Source organism: Scophthalmus maximus, chromosome 5 (assembly GCF_022379125.1).
Source record: "Scophthalmus maximus strain ysfricsl-2021 chromosome 5, ASM2237912v1, whole genome shotgun sequence".
Lineage (NCBI taxonomy): Eukaryota > Metazoa > Chordata > Actinopteri > Pleuronectiformes > Scophthalmidae > Scophthalmus > Scophthalmus maximus.
Genome location: NC_061519.1, coordinates 12313289 through 12330655, shown reverse-complemented (window position 1 = coordinate 12330655; position 17367 = coordinate 12313289). Strand labels below are relative to the sequence as shown.

The 17367-nt window shown below is 41.5% G+C and overlaps 1 protein-coding gene across 2 annotated transcripts; it reads left to right on the top strand.

Moving 5' to 3' along the window:
* Positions 1 to 60: 60 nt before the first annotated feature.
* On the top strand, positions 61 to 17137 carry scp2a (sterol carrier protein 2a). 2 transcript variants are annotated; one of them, XM_035634752.2, is made up of 17 exons: positions 61 to 275; positions 443 to 503; positions 2750 to 2807; positions 2943 to 3014; positions 3258 to 3389; positions 3651 to 3715; positions 4228 to 4354; positions 4491 to 4554; positions 4650 to 4736; positions 4881 to 5031; positions 5251 to 5398; positions 6729 to 6836; positions 10084 to 10237; positions 10590 to 10686; positions 11305 to 11434; positions 14631 to 14710; positions 15776 to 17137. In XM_035634752.2, the coding sequence occupies exons 1-17, from the start codon at positions 121 to 123 to the stop codon at positions 15869 to 15871; spliced, it is 1785 nt and encodes a 594-aa protein (XP_035490645.1). In that variant the 5' UTR covers positions 61 to 120; the 3' UTR covers positions 15872 to 17137. The 2 variants fall into 2 exon arrangements, with proteins under 2 accessions (XP_035490645.1, XP_035490647.1); XM_035634754.2 differs by lacking the exon at positions 61 to 275 and having other exon boundaries at positions 335 to 503.
* Positions 17138 to 17367: the final 230 nt, after the last annotated feature.

Sequence of the window (17367 nt, the reverse complement as noted above, 5' to 3'; positions counted from 1 at the left end):
ACCGAGTCATGCATCGTGTCACATGGACGATCTTTGCTGTTTAGGGGCTTAAAGGGGCCGTAAGCGATTTAGGAGAAAGTTGGTTCCTCTCTCTGTCGTTGACTCGATTTGACTGCGCTGATGTTCACAAACTGCACTCGCAGCGTCGCGAGGTGCGGTCTGCGCCGTTTGCTTTGTTGTCGTTTGACAGAGCCCGGGCTGAGACGAGTGCCCGGGCTGAGACGAAAACCCGGACTGCTTTTCGGCGCGCACACAGACGCGACAGCCAGCGGACGGTGAGGACACGTTCGCTGTTTCTTACAAAACTAGTTGCTTTACGATCGCTGACTGCCCCTTTAAGGAGCCGCTGCCAGTGCTGCTGATGTTCACGTCCATTGACTGTCTGTACCCGTCTCTGTCTGTACCTGTCTGTTCCTGTCTCTGTCTGTACCTGCTGCTGAAGACAAGCGACCATGGCACCTGGGAAGAACAGGGTGTTTGTCATCGGCGTGGGCATGACCAAGGTAACACACACACATTACACATTACACATTACACAGTTTCAGACGACATGGACCCATGTAAGACTTGAGGCTAGCTTAGCATGCTAACTCCAGCTCGCCTTTTATTGACCGCGTTCGTCCAAAGCTCCGTGCGCTCACGCGTCGCAGGGTCACCTCACAGCCTCAGAAGAGTGTGTCGCTTTTGCAGTTTTCAGGGTTGACATGATGACATTTCAGGGTTGTTTTGTCGCGTGTGGCTGAATGCGTGGCCCCTCGCACCCCCTCACCTACTTCGTCAGTCCACAGTCCATGTGCACATCACAATCTGTGCTAAGGGTCACTTCTCCACCAGGCTGCTAGTGGAACGGTGTGACAGCCTCGGGATCGAGTCGAGGCCAGCCGCCCGAGTCTTTAAAGTTGAGTCCTCGAGTCTCACGTTTTTGTTACAAGCAAGTTGCGAGTGAAGGTGACACGAGTAACCTGTCACGATAACTTATTTTTGTTGCACGGTATGTTGCGATAAACAATATTTTTGTCGTTTTAACACGGTGGCCCTGAAGTGCAAACCACCACATCAACTCACAAACCACTACAGCAACTCACAAAACACCACATCAACTCACAAAACACCACATCAACTCACACAACACTACAGCAACTCACACAACACCACAGCAAATCACACAACACTACAGCAACTCACACAACACTACAGCAACTCACAAAACACTACATCAACTCACACAACACTACAGCAACTCACACAACACCACATCAACTCACACAACACTACATCAACTCACAAAACACCACATCAACTCACACAACACTACAGCAACTCACAAAACACCACATCAACTCACACAACACTACAGCAACTCACACAACACCACAGCAACTCACACAACACTACAGCAACTCACAAAACACCACATCAACTCACACAACACCACATCAACTCACACAACACCACATCAACTCACACAACACTACATCAACTCACAAAACACCACATCAACTCACACAACACTACAGCAACTCACAAAACACCACATCAACTCACACAACACCACATAAACTCACAAAACACTACAGCAACTCACAAAACACCACATCAACTCACAAAACACCACAGCAAATCACACAACACTACAGCAACTCACACAACACCACAGCAACTCACACAACACTACAGCAACTCACAAAACACTACAGCAACTCACAAAACACTACAGCAACTCACAAAACACTACAGCAACTCACACAACACTACAGCAACTCACAAAACACCACATCAACTCACAAAACACCACAGCAAATCACACAACACTACAGCAACTCACACAACACCACAGCAAATCACACAACACCACAGCAACTCACAAAACACCACAGCAAATCACACAACACTACAGCAAATCACACAACACCACAGCAAATCACACAACACCACAGCAACTCACACAACACCACAGCAACTCACACAACACTACAGCAACTCACAAAACACCACATCAACTCACAAAACACCACATCAACTCACAAAACACCACATCAACTCACACAACACCACATCAACTCACACAACACCACATCAACTCACAAAACACTACAGCAACTCACACAACACTACAGCAACTCACACAACACTACAGCAACTCACACAACACTACAGCAACTCACAAAACACCACATCAACTCACAAAACACAACAACTTTAGTGAGACTGAAACAGAAAGGGTAGGTACGTATCAGACACTGATCCTCCCTTATTGGTCGCACTGTCTGTCATTTACAATTTTTAAGTTAACGTTCGCAATTTCTCCTTCGGTAGTTATTGGGAATGCAATGCCAAAAGAGAAACATGAGTTGCAACTCACAGTTGCAACTGCAACTGCAGTTGCTGTTGCTGTTGTGTTGTGGTGAATGCTGTCATGTTGTGTGAACTGCTGTTGTGGTTTGCATGCTTATGAGAAGTTGTTGTAGTATAACATCTTTGTTTTGCCACCAGCAAACAGTGTTCAGATGTATTGATCTATGCGTCGGTGCATATGTCTTGCATGTTTATTTAAGACACGTTTACACACCTCCAGCATTTTCCAAGCGAAGCTCACCTCAGTAGAGGGGCTCTACTCGTAGATTACGTTACATAAAGTCTACAGAAGAGTTATGTTTGCTCACAAATTTTTTTTTTACCTGAAACAAGCAAAGTGTGTGTAAATAGGATTACACAAATCAGACTTTTTTTTTCTTTCATGTGGCTGCAGTTTGACAAGCCTGGAGCCCGAGAAGACTTTGACTACCCTGACATGTGCAAAGAAGCAGGTGCTTATCTTCACTGAATATGGACATTGTTGACGTTGTCATTCTAAAGATACCATATCTGAAGATCTGAAATAGATCTTGGTCTCTTAAAATGTACCACAGTGTTTTATAACTTACTGTTTATGCATATTTTAGGTCAAAAGGCCTTAGCAGATGCAGGAATCCCATATTCTGCCATTCAACAAGCCTGTGTTGGATATGTCTATGGTAAGACCTTGTTGTTGAATCTCCAAAACCCTAAATACCCTAAATACTTCCAACTTGATATAGTTAGATCGAGCATGAAGCTTCATATATATGTACTGCACAGTGTACTTTATAAAAATGACATTTTATAAAGAATCTTGCTTTTGGTAACAAAGGATAACGCTTTGTCTCTATTATTGAGATTACCTGTGTGGAGGGAAAAAAAAAGGAACTAACGTCTCACCCCTCATCTTACCCCCTCAGGGGACTCCACGTGTGGGCAGAGGGCCATTTATCACAGCCTGGGTCTGACCGGCATCCCCATCATCAACGTAAATAATAACTGCTCCACAGGCTCCACTGCTCTCTTCATGGCACGGCAGCTGGTCCAAGGAGGTGAGTCAAGAGGGAAGACTTGAAAGTCATAACACCACCAAAAAATATATATTTTTTCTATGTCTGTATTAAAAAAACGTATTCAGGGGTTCGCCGTTCACATATGAAGAATGCAGCAAGAGATAGTAAACGCGTTCACACTCACAGGGAGATTTCTGGATCATTCTGTGGCGTCTGGGTAGAACAGCAAGAGGTAATTCAATTTCCATAGAGAGAATAATCTATGATATCTGTAAAACCCACTCTTTCCTCCTTCTGCAGGTCTCGCTGACTGTGTGCTGGCCCTCGGGTTTGAGAAAATGGAGAGGGGCTCTTTGACCTCCAAGGTATAATGGTACATTTCATTATAATGGATCTGGAGGAGTTGGACAAAATCAAAACTAGTGCTTCACAATATCTTGCGATTAACCATACAGATGTTGTTGTTGTTATTGTGCCCATCACCTGTCATCTCTGTTGAAGTATGGCTGCTCTGTCTGAGGAGAAAGAATATCAGCCCCATTCCACACTTGTCCTCTCCCCCTGTAACACGGAGGGATACACCTCCATTGATAAACATTTAAAAGCAGATGACAACAGACATAAGATATTTGTGTGTCTGCAACCTTAGAATGAAGGAATGACAAACCTCTGCTGTCTCCTTTTTAAGGTTTTATTAACTGCATGTTGCTGTTGAGGGAGATTTAACAGAGGAGCAGAGTGTTGGGCAGATTTAACACTTTAAAAGCAAAAATACAGTAACAGACGTGGCTGTTTGTCGAAATCAATGCCTTTCTCTTATTTTCATAAGGATATAGTATAGTATAAGTATTATTTTGTAAGAAATACCTGTTTTTAGTTTATGGACAGGACCAATCCCATGGACAAGCACATGGAGGTCATGATCAACCGCTATGGGATGGTTGCCGCACCAGCAGCACCACAGCTGTTTGGCAACGCCGGCAGGGAACACATGGAGAAATACGGTACAAACTACATGTGTGTCAATTATCTCAATGACATGATTTAAAATATGGAAAGATTTAGATCTTTTGTGTTGTTTTCACAACTTGAATGTGTCCAATATGTCAATAATTGTGTCAATGTCTGAATTACTTTAAGGCACAAAGCCGGAGCACTTTGCTAAAATTGCCTGGAAAAACCACAAACATTCAACCAACAACCCGTAAGATGCAGTTTGCAATTTGGTAAAAATAGATTACTGCTTCTAAATGTCCTTTTTTTTTGACAATTGTGTGTGCACGCGCATTATTCATGCAGGTATTCCCAGTTCCAGGACGAGTACAGTTTGGAGCAGGTGAAGAACTCCAGAAAGGTGTTTGATTACCTTACTCTCCTTCAGTGTTGGTAAGAGCAAGTGTTACATAGAGATACAAATTTAAATAAGGAATCAAGTACATGCACCGGTGCCCTGTTTTATTTGATCTATAGAATTAATAATATTTGTCTCCATTACTATATCAACCATGATTCCTGATCTTCTCTCGACAGCCCGACGTCAGATGGAGCTGGAGCAGCCGTTTTAGCCAGTGAGGCCTTTGTCAGGAAACATGCTCTGGAGAACCAGGCAGTGGAGATTATGGCCCAAGAGATGGTCACTGACCTCTCATCCACCTTTGAGGAGAACAGCTGCATTAAGATGGTACGAAATGTGCAACGCTTTTTCATCAGAATTCATCAGAACACTCATGCTGTTTTTTTAAATATTCGTCTTACTGAAAGTCAAGGTTTTAAATCCAGGCTACAACGCATTATACCATGAGCAATTATGTAACAGAAAACTAGTGTTTAAAATTGAACTAATAAGGTATTATCCTGTACATTCATTGGCCACTTTATTTTGGGTTATTTTCCCCTGAAGGTTGGATATGACATGTCCCGGTTGGCGGCCAAAAGGTGTTTCGAGAGCGCAGGTCTGAAGCCCAGCGACGTCCAGGTGGTCGAGCTTCACGATTGCTTCTCGCCCAATGAGCTCATCACATATGAGGCCCTGGGGCTGTGTCCTGAAGGTGAGACCACGGCTTCTAAAGTCCCTTTTTGTTATCCTTCATCACTTGACCACCGAAACATGGCTGCTGGAGATTCAGAGCGGGAACGAATGAATTTTCCATCATCCTCTTTGCACCTTAATTTAGATTTGTGCTTTTGTGAGAACAAGTAGATGAAAAGGGGACAGATGTCTTTTGTCCTCTCTGTTAATATACTGTATATGGTATTATTGTATTGTAATAATTAAAAGCAATTCTTATGGGTGATGGAATGATTAGCTCTTTTAGTAGCACACCCATAGAAACATGTTGTTTAAGTAAACCAAAGAGAATCTTAGCCGACAGCCATCGTTCTTAAACTTCAAATCAATTGTTCTTGGGGAGAAATATAATTGTGCATGTTCTCTAGATAAACTGTATCTGCCACTCTGCAAAGTGCACTCTACCTGGTAGCCTCATTAGCCTTAATGAATTACAAAGATATAAAGTAAATATTTACAGTATATTAAAATCATAACAGGACGAACATATTCAAAATATGCAAATTCTTATATGGCCCCACTCCAAGAGGCAAGTGTTTGAACACAAAATTTTGCCGAACATCCTAATGCAGACATGTTAGCTTACTCTGGGTTTGTTGAGCTGTCATATGCAAACTGCAGTTTGGAAAGTTTAACTTTTTGGTCATTGCGCTTAAACTAAATGCAGCCATGCAACGACTTTTTTGACATGTGTCAATCAGTCTGGAACTGACTAAAGGTTCAGGCAATTGTCCTCGTCTTCTTGTGCTAAACAGGAAAATTGTGTTTGTCCTTAATTTGTCTAGTTGTTTTAGTTTAACAAGTGCACACACGGAAAAGGAGGGCGACTGTAGCCAGGTCGAAAGTGTTTGTGTGAAAGGAACCCTAGACTTGTTCATATTTCAAACATTGAAGACCCGTTCACAGAAATAATCTCATCAAAGAAGTCTTAAAATTTTTACCAGAAATGTCCCATATGATGTTTTAAACTTATTCAATCGCTGATATCTTTTTGCAACGTGAAGCTATTTGCACTGAATAATAAACCCTCGCACATAGCCTTCAGCTTGCTCAATACTTGAAGTTTCAAAGTGACCTTTTCCTTAAACATCATTTAATGTTGAGCAGCAGAAAATAATTATCAACACGTGACTGAAAGAGCCCAGGATCAGGTCTTAAGTAGCGACACCAAAACCAGATTTGATGAAATGTGCCTGGGCTCAGTTCTGTATGCAGTGTTGCCGCATTGCAGTAAGTTTTGTGCACTTTACAGCGATTTGGTAAATATGTCCCAATGTTTGTCATCTTCTTTGTTGTCAAATTCCCTCCAGGTAAAGCTGGAGAGCTGATTGACAGAGGAGACAACACTTACGGAGGCAAGTTTGTGATCAACCCCAGTGGTGGACTCCTCTCTAAAGGACATCCTCTGGGGGCCACAGGTATGCTGCCATGACCTACTATTGATGTCTTGGGGTCACAGGAGGTTAACATATTAAGAGAACACCGCAGATACTTGTTACGTGTTATAATCAATGATATTTATTTATTTAAAACATATATATATATTTGAATAAATCTGCAGATATGTAAGCAAAATAAAGCGCTGGGATCGCCATGGCAAAAATGACAAACTTGAAAGCATGAACTGAAAATAGAACTCAACTAGTCTACTGATATCAAAAACACTGACCACAAAACTGGAGAAAAGTGAAGGCAGCAAATGTCAAGATAATCAAGTCATATACTGCAGGACAGGGACCGTGATACATAACACAGTCTGGGTTGGGAAAAAAGGCCTGATCAGTGTCGAACAAGCAATTACAACCGATGTTTATTTTTAACTTGTTTGGAGTTTGCTTATTCACACGAGGCTCACTACTCTGCACACAAGATATGGTGTTTATTGTGAGAGGTTACCTGGGCTGTACAACCGTTATCACAGTGACCACCAGGTGGCATGTGTCTCACAGCTAGGGCCACCTGGATGGAAACTGGGTAAGCCCGTATGTGAGAGGGCAGCCGGCTGTGGCTTTGGCAAACCTCCCCTGTAATCTCTTAACATATTAAAGCGTTGAGGGGAGAGACTGAGCAAACCAGTGCAGCTGGCTTACCCTGCCTCTGCAATAGCGGCCGTCATCTTCTTCCAGTTGTCAAACATGTACCGTTTTTCAAATTTGTGGTCACAGGTGTGTGTGTTGATCAAGCATAAACACTCAGTGAGGGATTACTAGGTGAAACAATGTCATCATTTTACTCATCGTGTTTATTTCTCTCTCTCTTGTCTTCTGTCCTGTCTTCACTCAAAACAATCGCAACTTTCAATCCCTCTACCTCATTATTTTTGCAAGGATTATCCTACACCACATCATCCATACTCCCTCCGGCTCCTCGGTCACTCTCTAAGTGTGCAAGTTCCCCAGTCGGCTAAGCTCCGTCTGAGCCACAGTGTTGCTCGTAAAGCTTAAACCTATCCCCTCGGGACGACTATGAGCAGCGATATTGACCCCTAGGCTCGACTCCCCTCGCCGGACGTCGCGAGGATGTGATCTTTAGGTTTTTGACATGATATGTATCACTGATGCGCGGCTTGACACCTTTGATGAATTACAACGTTCCTTTGTCCTTGACCTCAACCTCTGTAGCCCTGAGAGAGCATTTGCATTGTTCTCAATTTAGAAGAATTACCTAGAGGCCTGTTTCCTGTGTATAAATCCTTTGTGAGGTGATTCCTAGTGGCTCTTTATTTTTGATGAATTACCTGGAGAACTCCACAGTAAACCGTTCAGTTGGCGTTTAGACCAAATTGCCATCACACAAACAAGTCCCAGTGGAGAAGATTAGGAGAGTACTGCAGAATGGTAAAGAAGCACCATGACAAGGTCTTTAGCGCTAAGTCCTTTAGCTTATTGGGATAATGGAGAAATGCACAAGCTCATTAAGCAGATGGGGAGAAATGCTTACAGCTATAACGCTAATGCTGGAGCTGACCCCTGGCGAGATTAGGCAGCGAGTTGTCAGTGCAGGAGTCAGTTTATCACCTCGTGGGTGAATGCTACAGTGTCTGAACCTGGTGGGTCGGACAAATCAAGGGACTGAAACCACACTTGGGTTGACATTTAAAATATTAGTTTTATAAGACAGAAGAGGTTTTACCTGCAACTCAAAATGTGGCCCAAAAGTCTCTCTCAGGTAAAATGTTCTCTTCTGTTCATTGCAGCCTCTTTGTAGATATTTTGAAATGAAAGCAACAAAGACATAAACCTTTTGCCAAGACACTTGTAAATAAGAAATCTGTGTCCACATCGAAGGGAATGGATTAAAATGTTAAAAAGCCTTTATTTTTCTCCTACCTCATTAAAAAGGAGACCAACGTGTGTTGACGACACATCTGTCTTTCTCGGGGTCAAACAATCGCTCACACAGAACTAAGAATGAATAGGATTAGATTAACCGTATTGTTCTCGAGTGAGGTATGAGTTTCAATCACATGGGCAAATTTTTACAGCAGTCAACAGTATGTCATCGCGGTGGCTCAGGAAGCGGAGTAGGTCGTCCACTAATTAGCTGATCAGCGGTGTGATCACTGATTACTCCAGCCCTTGTGTCAAAGAGTCCTGAGGCGACAATGCAATGAATGTTACTTGATGAATGGTATGAGTAGAGAAGCGCTATATATAGAAGTGCTGTGTTAACGTGTGCATCAATGGGTGAGTGTGACGATGCTTTGAGTGCTAGAGAAGCACAACACAAATGCTGTCCATCTGCCATATTAGTGATATTAAAAACAAACATCAATATGTCTCGAAACTGTAAATTCCTTTAAATGAACCCATTAAAAAGACACAGATACTAAAATGAAAAAAAAATCGTCATTCATCTGGAGCATCTGCGTTGTGTGACGTTGCTGTCCTATCCAAGTAGTTCTTTCCCTTTTCATCATTGAGGATGTGTCCAAGTAGCACCAGGTGGTGTGTTATAGGACTTTTTTTTAGCTCTGTGATAAAATGTTCAAGTTCCACTTCCAGGTTCCCTGTCCTGCCCAAACAGCAGACGGAGTTAGCAAGTAGCTGCTAAGAACACAAATAGTTCCCTCAGGGTTAAAAGAATAGAAATAACAGTCAGCATTGTACTTGCATTCATCAGGTAGTCACACGTCCACACAAAGGCCATTGTTGCCCTGGGTATGTAAATTAACCGTGCACTGACAAGTTCTCTAAATTGGCAAACGATAAATACATTCACTAATATGGGTTTTACTTCTATCAAAACAACTGTATGTTTTAAGAGATGTAAAAACAGAGAAACTTTCTGTTGTACATTTGGAAAACCTTTCAGGAAAATATAGATCACCCCAGAACTGCATTTCAGGGTCTGAATTAAACCACATAATAAATCAGGACCTTAAAAAGTAGAGCCCAATAAAAAACAGCCAAGCTTCTGCAGACAATTCACTATGATTAGATTTTATCACAACGTACATTCTATCGAGTTAGCTCAAGACCTTCCAATACTGTAGAGATTATGGGAGCACTTTAATTCTACTTCAGTGAATCCAGTGTGTGTGACAATGACGAGGCATCATGCAGCTTCATCAGCATTAAATTGAACTTAAGTCCTGCTCCTCACAGCACATCCCCCACGATGACTCACGTCACCCTCACCCTCTGTCCCCCCCGCTCCCTTCAGGTCTGGCCCAGTGTGCAGAGCTGTGCTGGCAGCTCCGAGGGCAGGCGGACAGGAGGCAGGTGCCCGGGGCAAAGGTGGCTTTGCAGCACAACATTGGCTTGGGAGGAGCTGTGGTCGTCGCTCTTTACAGGATGGGATTCCCACACGAGGCCAGGTGAGCATGTCGTTGGCAGCTAATACACCAGAAGAAATATCGAATGACCACTGTATTGCAGTTTGTCCTTCTGCAGCTAAATAGGGTTTACCAGTCTTTGAAGGGGATGTTAAACTAAAGAGAAAAGAGAAATTCTGTGCCACCGCATTGCGTCCTACGCTGTTCCTGTTCCTCTCATTATTTTACTTTGTGCTGTAGATGCAGTACACCACTTCAACCTCTTCTCCTTTTTTTTCTTTCTGAAGAGCTTGAGAGCTTCACACGTAATTGAAAGCCGATGAAACCTCAGCTAGCTACTGTCCCTTTTTCACACAGTGTGTACTTTGTATCTGTTTTTTTTCGTTCCCCGCAGGCACCCGATAAGAGCAATTCCAACCAGCACAGACCTCGGTCTGCAGAGTTTCAAGGCCTACCCCGTCTTCAAAGAGATCGAAAAACATTTACATGAGGTATAACCCGCGTTACCAATAAACATTACCCTCATTAATGTAGCTCCTCTTTTACATTTTATCAAAATCGTAGCTTTACATCTAACCAAATGCCTCAGTGTCTTTGATTTGCTTTGCTCACCTTTCTTACTTTTAAGTCAACTGGGCAAATGTCACTACTCTTATATTTAACTATTTCCACCAAAGTTTATGATCTTTAGCTGCTTTTGTCCACCAAAGCAACATACAGCATCACATCAGCTGAATGGTCTCAGCACTGCAGCTTCAGGACCATGTACCATGATCATCTTGTGCATTATTTTATAAACATTACAGTTACAATAAAACCACAAAAATTTAGAAAAAAAGTTTTTATGAGCACTTCTCAACAAATATAACATGGAAGCTGTAATCTGAAACATGAAATTACATGTTCGCTGTAATTGGATGTTTTTATACAATAGTCTTCAGAAACCTGTCTAAGTGACTAATTGTGGGGGGCATACTGTACTAGCTGGCTCTGAGAAACATCCGCTCTTGCAACTTGCACAGTAGCAACATGGTACAGGAATTATATATAAGCCATTATATGTCAAGGGGTTTTTCATGGAACTCAAAAGTCTCCTTGACTCCCCGCAGAAAGGAGAGCAGCTTGTCAAGAAAGTTGGTGGCGTGTTTGCATTTAAAGTGAAGGATGGACCAGACGGGAAGGAGGCGACTTGGGTGGTGGATGTGAAAAGTGGCAAAGGTTCCGTCACCAACGACCTAGGTAAGGCAACTGAACAGAGTTTGTTGCAGCAGTTGGATTGGAAACGTCATTTCAAAATGTATTTTCATCCTGGACCATTATTCTCCTACTTATGAGTGAATTATTTTTGTTCTGTCAATCCACGGAACGAACTCACGAGATTCTCAGAAATTCAGCTTTTAAAATGCGCTGAGAATTCTGTCAGCCAGCCTGAAAAAGCTGATAAAACATCACATTCTCACAGTAAGACTTCTCTCACTCCATCTCCATACACATCTTAGCAGCAGTATGAACAATTGAAAGGAGGAGATGTAATTGTTATGGGGTCAGATTTTAAGAGGCTGCTTTGTCTGTATGGTTTTGCATTGGACAGCCGCAGTTGTAGTGAACTATTCGTATGTGAATCACATTAGCTGCTTTCAGATATGCACCGGAGTCCAGACATTTTCCTGAACTTCTCCGGAGGGCGCTGTATGTAAGAATGCAACTGTCCGCAATTTTTCTTGGGGACATATTCCGGAACTTTTCCTGCCCATGTGTGACTACAGCAGCAGGAATGTCTGCGGACAATTCACGGGATCTTTAAATGGAAAATGCCCGCATCCAATTTTCTGGACACATTCCAGAGTTCATGTCTGAAATGGGCCATTGTGTAGTAACGAATTTCTCAACACGGTCTTTATCACAAAAACGTTAAATTTGGCTTCTCTGGTTGATTTAAAGACAGATTATTGCTGTTGCACAGTAAAATAAAAACACAAAGCTAACTAAACTACACAATAAGTCCTTTAAAAGCACAATCTATTTCATCCATTTGATACATGAACATCCCTCTCCACTCAAATGTCTTTTTCTTATTGTTACTTCACTTGGATATTTCAGCGTCTCTGTGCAGAATGATAATGTGCTTAGTTTAAGCCTGAGTACAGCTGGTCATAATGTTGCGCCTTATTCTAGCATGCCACAGCATAAAGATTTCTGGGCGTTAAGTTCTGTCACTACAACTACATCGGATTCCAGAGAGTCCGTGTATGAGATGAATGTAGATGTGTGTGTTTGGGGGGAGGAGGAGGAGCAAGGCTGTATGAACTGTGTGTAGATGTAGAACGTAGGCTATGTAAAATGTAATCATACAGTTAACAAGCCAAAGATGAATATTCGTATAGAATAAGGGCATGTATGCCCTTTTTTTTCTCCGGTACCTCCATCTTTTCTGCATGAAATATTATGTAATTTGACCAGTGGCAAAAGAGGAACTGCTCTAGAAGGTGAACGTGTCAATATTCAGTACGTCGATGAGAGAAAGAAGCAGATTTCACTATCCTTCTGGTCATGAAAAGAAGAAAAAAACACAGTAAATTAATTACGGCAACAGAAAACATGTAAACTTGAGTTCTCTCTTCAAATTTGATGTCAGCAAATGACAGTTAAAGATCCCCTCCAGTCACTTTTTAAAGTATATAAAAATGATCTGCTATGTCTAATATTTTATTTTTTATTTTTCATTGTTTACCCCAAAAAAAGTAAAAAAGACCCTCTGAAATGGGGATGGAAGCCATCCACTCTCTCTCCCTCATTGAGGAATTCTGAGACTATGAATATTCATGATATGCAAATAACACAGGCCCCGCCCACCAGAGCTGCTCGCGCTAGGTTGACGGATTGAAGAAAGTGCGCAGCAAGACTTTCACGAGCTGCTAACGCTAACTGTCTGCTGACACAACTGCCGTCCTCTCGTGGATGCGCTGCCTCTGCGTGCACTGGAAGTTTGCCCAGGATTCGCTTGAATTTCAAATAGCAGAGAAGTCAAACAGAAATCTGCCCCTCCAGGAGAGGAATGTGAAAACACCTCTATAGTGACAAAATGTGCTCAGATACGAAGTCCCTATAGTCAATGTCAGACATATTAGAGGACAGAAACAGAATAAAAACCTTTTTTGGAGTGATGAGTTGATGAACTGCTAACTGAGCTGGACAGTACGTCTCTTGGTCTGTCCTGCGTGCCAGACACTTCCAGGAGGATTGTGGTGAGAACACTGGAGTGTCGGGCATATCGTGGCAAATCCTGGAGGGCCTCATTGGACAGCAAACAGTTTTCACCAGCCCTGTCTGTCTCTTTACTGGCCCTCAATTTCCCGCCGTTGTTCAGGGTGCACTTGAGGGCTCACCTAACTGATGACGTTTCGTAATGACGCCATCATAACTTAATTTATACCATATGATGCTTACTGTGCATGACGTCATTTTCGGACTTCTTTGTGAATGTGCACCGTGTGTGGTCATAGACTCAAAGACGGACGACATCTCTTCTTCCTCACATTGTCCAAAATAATGTTAAATATCCCGTACATGGTTGCTGCTGGATGTTTTGGCTTTAACTTTTTGGGAGCTGATGTGTCGTATTTCTTAACATACAGACAGTCTACAGTGTTTCTGGTTTAGCAGCAGCGTGACTTCGTTCTCTGTTCTCGACGTCATCACTCACACCACTATTTCTCAACATACAAAATGGTTAATGGCTGCTTTATTAATTTCCAAGAGTCTTGTGTTAAAGTATGATTAATGGAGCACATTAATTGTGCACTTTTTCTAGTTTAAACGACGACTGAAAGCACTTTGCACCAATTACACTCAACCATTCACTCACGCGTTTATACGGTGCATCTGTACGCTGTGCTTTTTTCACACGTCATCTACACAATGAGAGAACAGCCATCAGTGGCCGTTCAGGGTTCTGTGTATTCTGGGCTGGGTAGTCTGACCTTCTGGTTGGAGGACAACCTGATCTATCTCCGGAGGAGCAGTCGCCCACAATACTTTTAAAAAGCTGTTGGCCACAATCAGACATTTTGACCTTAAAAGCCGCAGCTGTGGATTCTTAGTCAGGATATTGGAAACATGAGTCATAAAGCTTTCTGAATTGTTGCCTTGGTGAAAGAGCACATTTGACTCTGTGTGCTCTGTATGCGTCTTTGCGCTAATGGAACGTTTAATCAAATGCCAAGTGAAATACTTCTCTTTTCAGCTTTGTAATAATGTTGACATTTTCCGTATTGATTCTTTCTCCTTTTGAGCTAATGGATGACATGTTGTGTGTGCACCAGTAACAGTAAATATGAATTTTCTTGTGCTTATCTTGGAATTTTTAGTTCTAAAAATGTTTATATATTTAATGGTTATTGGCCATGATAAAGAAGTTCTTCCTTCATTTTCTTAGAAAAAAAGGCAGACTGCACCTTGTTGATTGGTGACAAAGAACTTCTGGATTTGATGACAGGAAAGCTGAACCCACAAACGGTATGTACATGATTAAATAGGAAAAATATTTTAGTTTTCTATGACATTAGTGGAAATTGATTTCATCCTAAATTACGTCCAGGTCACTTTCACGTTTGTTTCTTTTCGCTGTGTTCATGGAGGGAAAAAAAGAGGCAGTATATTATTTCCTTCTAGTTCTGGTGGGGTTTGTGTTCCACGTTATCAGCTGTAAACATTCAGTCATATAATCACTGACTGGGAAAATCACGTTTTGGTTACTGATTGCAAGTCACATGCACATTACTGCGCCTCATGGCTTTATTCATTCATTCTGGTGTTAACAAGCACATGAGCATTATGAGAACTATTAGTCCAGACCGCAGTTGGACTCCATAAATAGTGATGGACAGAAAAATATAGATATAGGAATTTTTCCATAATATTATAGGAGGATTGTTGCTTAGTTTTTTAAAATTATATTCCACAAACTTTCTGTTGGGGAACAAGCTCAGATACATCGAAGAGGACACAAGCTCAACACACTGCTGTTTGAATTTCACTTCTGTTTCTGATAAGTCCCTGGACTCACTTGTTGAGGCACATATTGTACATGTTACCATGGTTACAAAATGCTGTTGTATAAATATAGGCTATACTGTAAACAAACTACAGTTTGTGACTGCTTTCATCAGTAGATGGATTTAAGAGTTGTTTTTTTCAGTTCTTGCATTTCCTCTTGCATTTCCTTGATATCTTGATATCCACTGTAGGCTTGGAGAAATATCTGTCTGTCTATTTTTGTGCATTAGTTTGACTCATGCTGGTCTATCTGACCATATCCAACCATTTTTTCCTTTTATGGGGAGAACTTCTGCACACAGCTCCCAGACTGAAGTGCGTTTGAAACAAGAAAACTCATGTAGGGCTTAACTTCTTCTTTCTTTTTTTTTTTTACAATTTACATTGGATATAATCGGGTATCTTGGCGTAGCCTTGTGTACTGTCAGATATGCACCTTTCAGTGACAGTAAGTGTTAATTGTGCAATTTTTGATGTTAAATTAAAACATTGAAATCATTTCCCTCTCACTTCCTTTCTCATCAGGCATTCATGCAGGGGAAGCTGAAGATCACTGGAAACATCGGCATGGCTATGAAGCTGCAGAGCCTCCAGGTTTCACCAGGCCAGGCCAAGCTGTGAGGCCCCGAGATATAGCCATATTCATTCTTGATTCCTCCTATTGAAACTTGTAATTTTGCTGACCAGCAAACTCACATCATACCCTTACAATGTGCTTGATTTTAGTTTTTTGTTTCTTTTTGTTTAATACCTCGTTTGAAATACTAAATATTTAGCCCAATTTTTTTCCCCTGGCCGACAAATTTTGGAACCCGCAGACGAAAGGCCCAGAACAAAGCCAAATCAACGTTTGTTCGTCAGTCGCCGATCGCTATGCTTGAGCTCTTCAAAGACATGATTCGAGAGGTTACCAACAAGCTGCCGCCTTTTACTAGATTTCTCGAAAGCTAAATAGCTATGGACGAAACCGCAACCGCTGCAGCCAATCCGGGCGTTAGGCTACTACGGCATAGTCAGGGGTTATCCCTGGTGAATGATGACGTAGTGTGTGACCCCCGCCTCCAGTCAATGAACTCACGACGATTGCAAGTCTCCTGATCACAAGACAGCAAGTCATGAAGGGTGATCTGCACGGAGGTCAGACAACTTTGAATGTCGTTTCATCTGAACTTGGCATTAGTTTTATGGCGTTATATCTATTTCCTGAGTGAGCAACTTGATAATTGGAGCCCAGGCAGATATATTTTTGCGAGCGTGCAGGCAAACTTGAGCGCACACAGAGAGCCAGAGTTTGTGTGAGTGTACATGAATGACACTGCATAAGAGGGGGGTAATTATTGCACACTAATAAGGATAATGGTAAACATGCAAATAAATTTATTCAACACAGAATAGATTTTTATTTGCTCTTATCATATTGCATATCATTTCTCTCCAAAATATAATTTTGTGCTTGCAAAATATATTTTCCTGTGCTCCGTTTCAATTTCAGCTTCTATTTTGACATCAGTGCATAGTACATAGAGAATGAGTGAATGAACAGAATGGCTAATACACACATACGCATTGTTGAATCTAGGCCCAGTTTTTTTTCATCTGATATGAATCATATGAACTACTTTTATGCAACGTCAATGACCGTTTTAAGAAAAATAGTAGCTTCAATGTGTGATTGTTAAAATGTGCCTCTGTCTATAAAAATCAAACCTGTGGCTTAAAGCCATTTTTGGCTTCAACCATTTTGGTAGATAATTTTTCTACTGTGTACAGCTGTAAATTAATTATACTTTTTTTTTTATAGTAGATCCTTCAAAATAACATTGATTCTTCAGGGTTTTTTCCCCTTAAGGTTGTCCTGGTCAATAATATAAATAATTATAATTACTATTTACCATCGTTGTGTTTCATCATTTCACATTCCACATATCGCTCCACGTGAGTAAAGAGGTTTAACTCGACAAAAGGTTTTTATAGTGTGAGATCTTAAAATCATTAAGAAAACATTTGAGCCAATAATAATTAACGGTTTACTGTCATATTTTTATTTTTTCCTTATAAGTCTATGGTGGAAGTAGCCTGATAAAAGTTAGAACTTGTATGAATCCACTTGTGTTGGA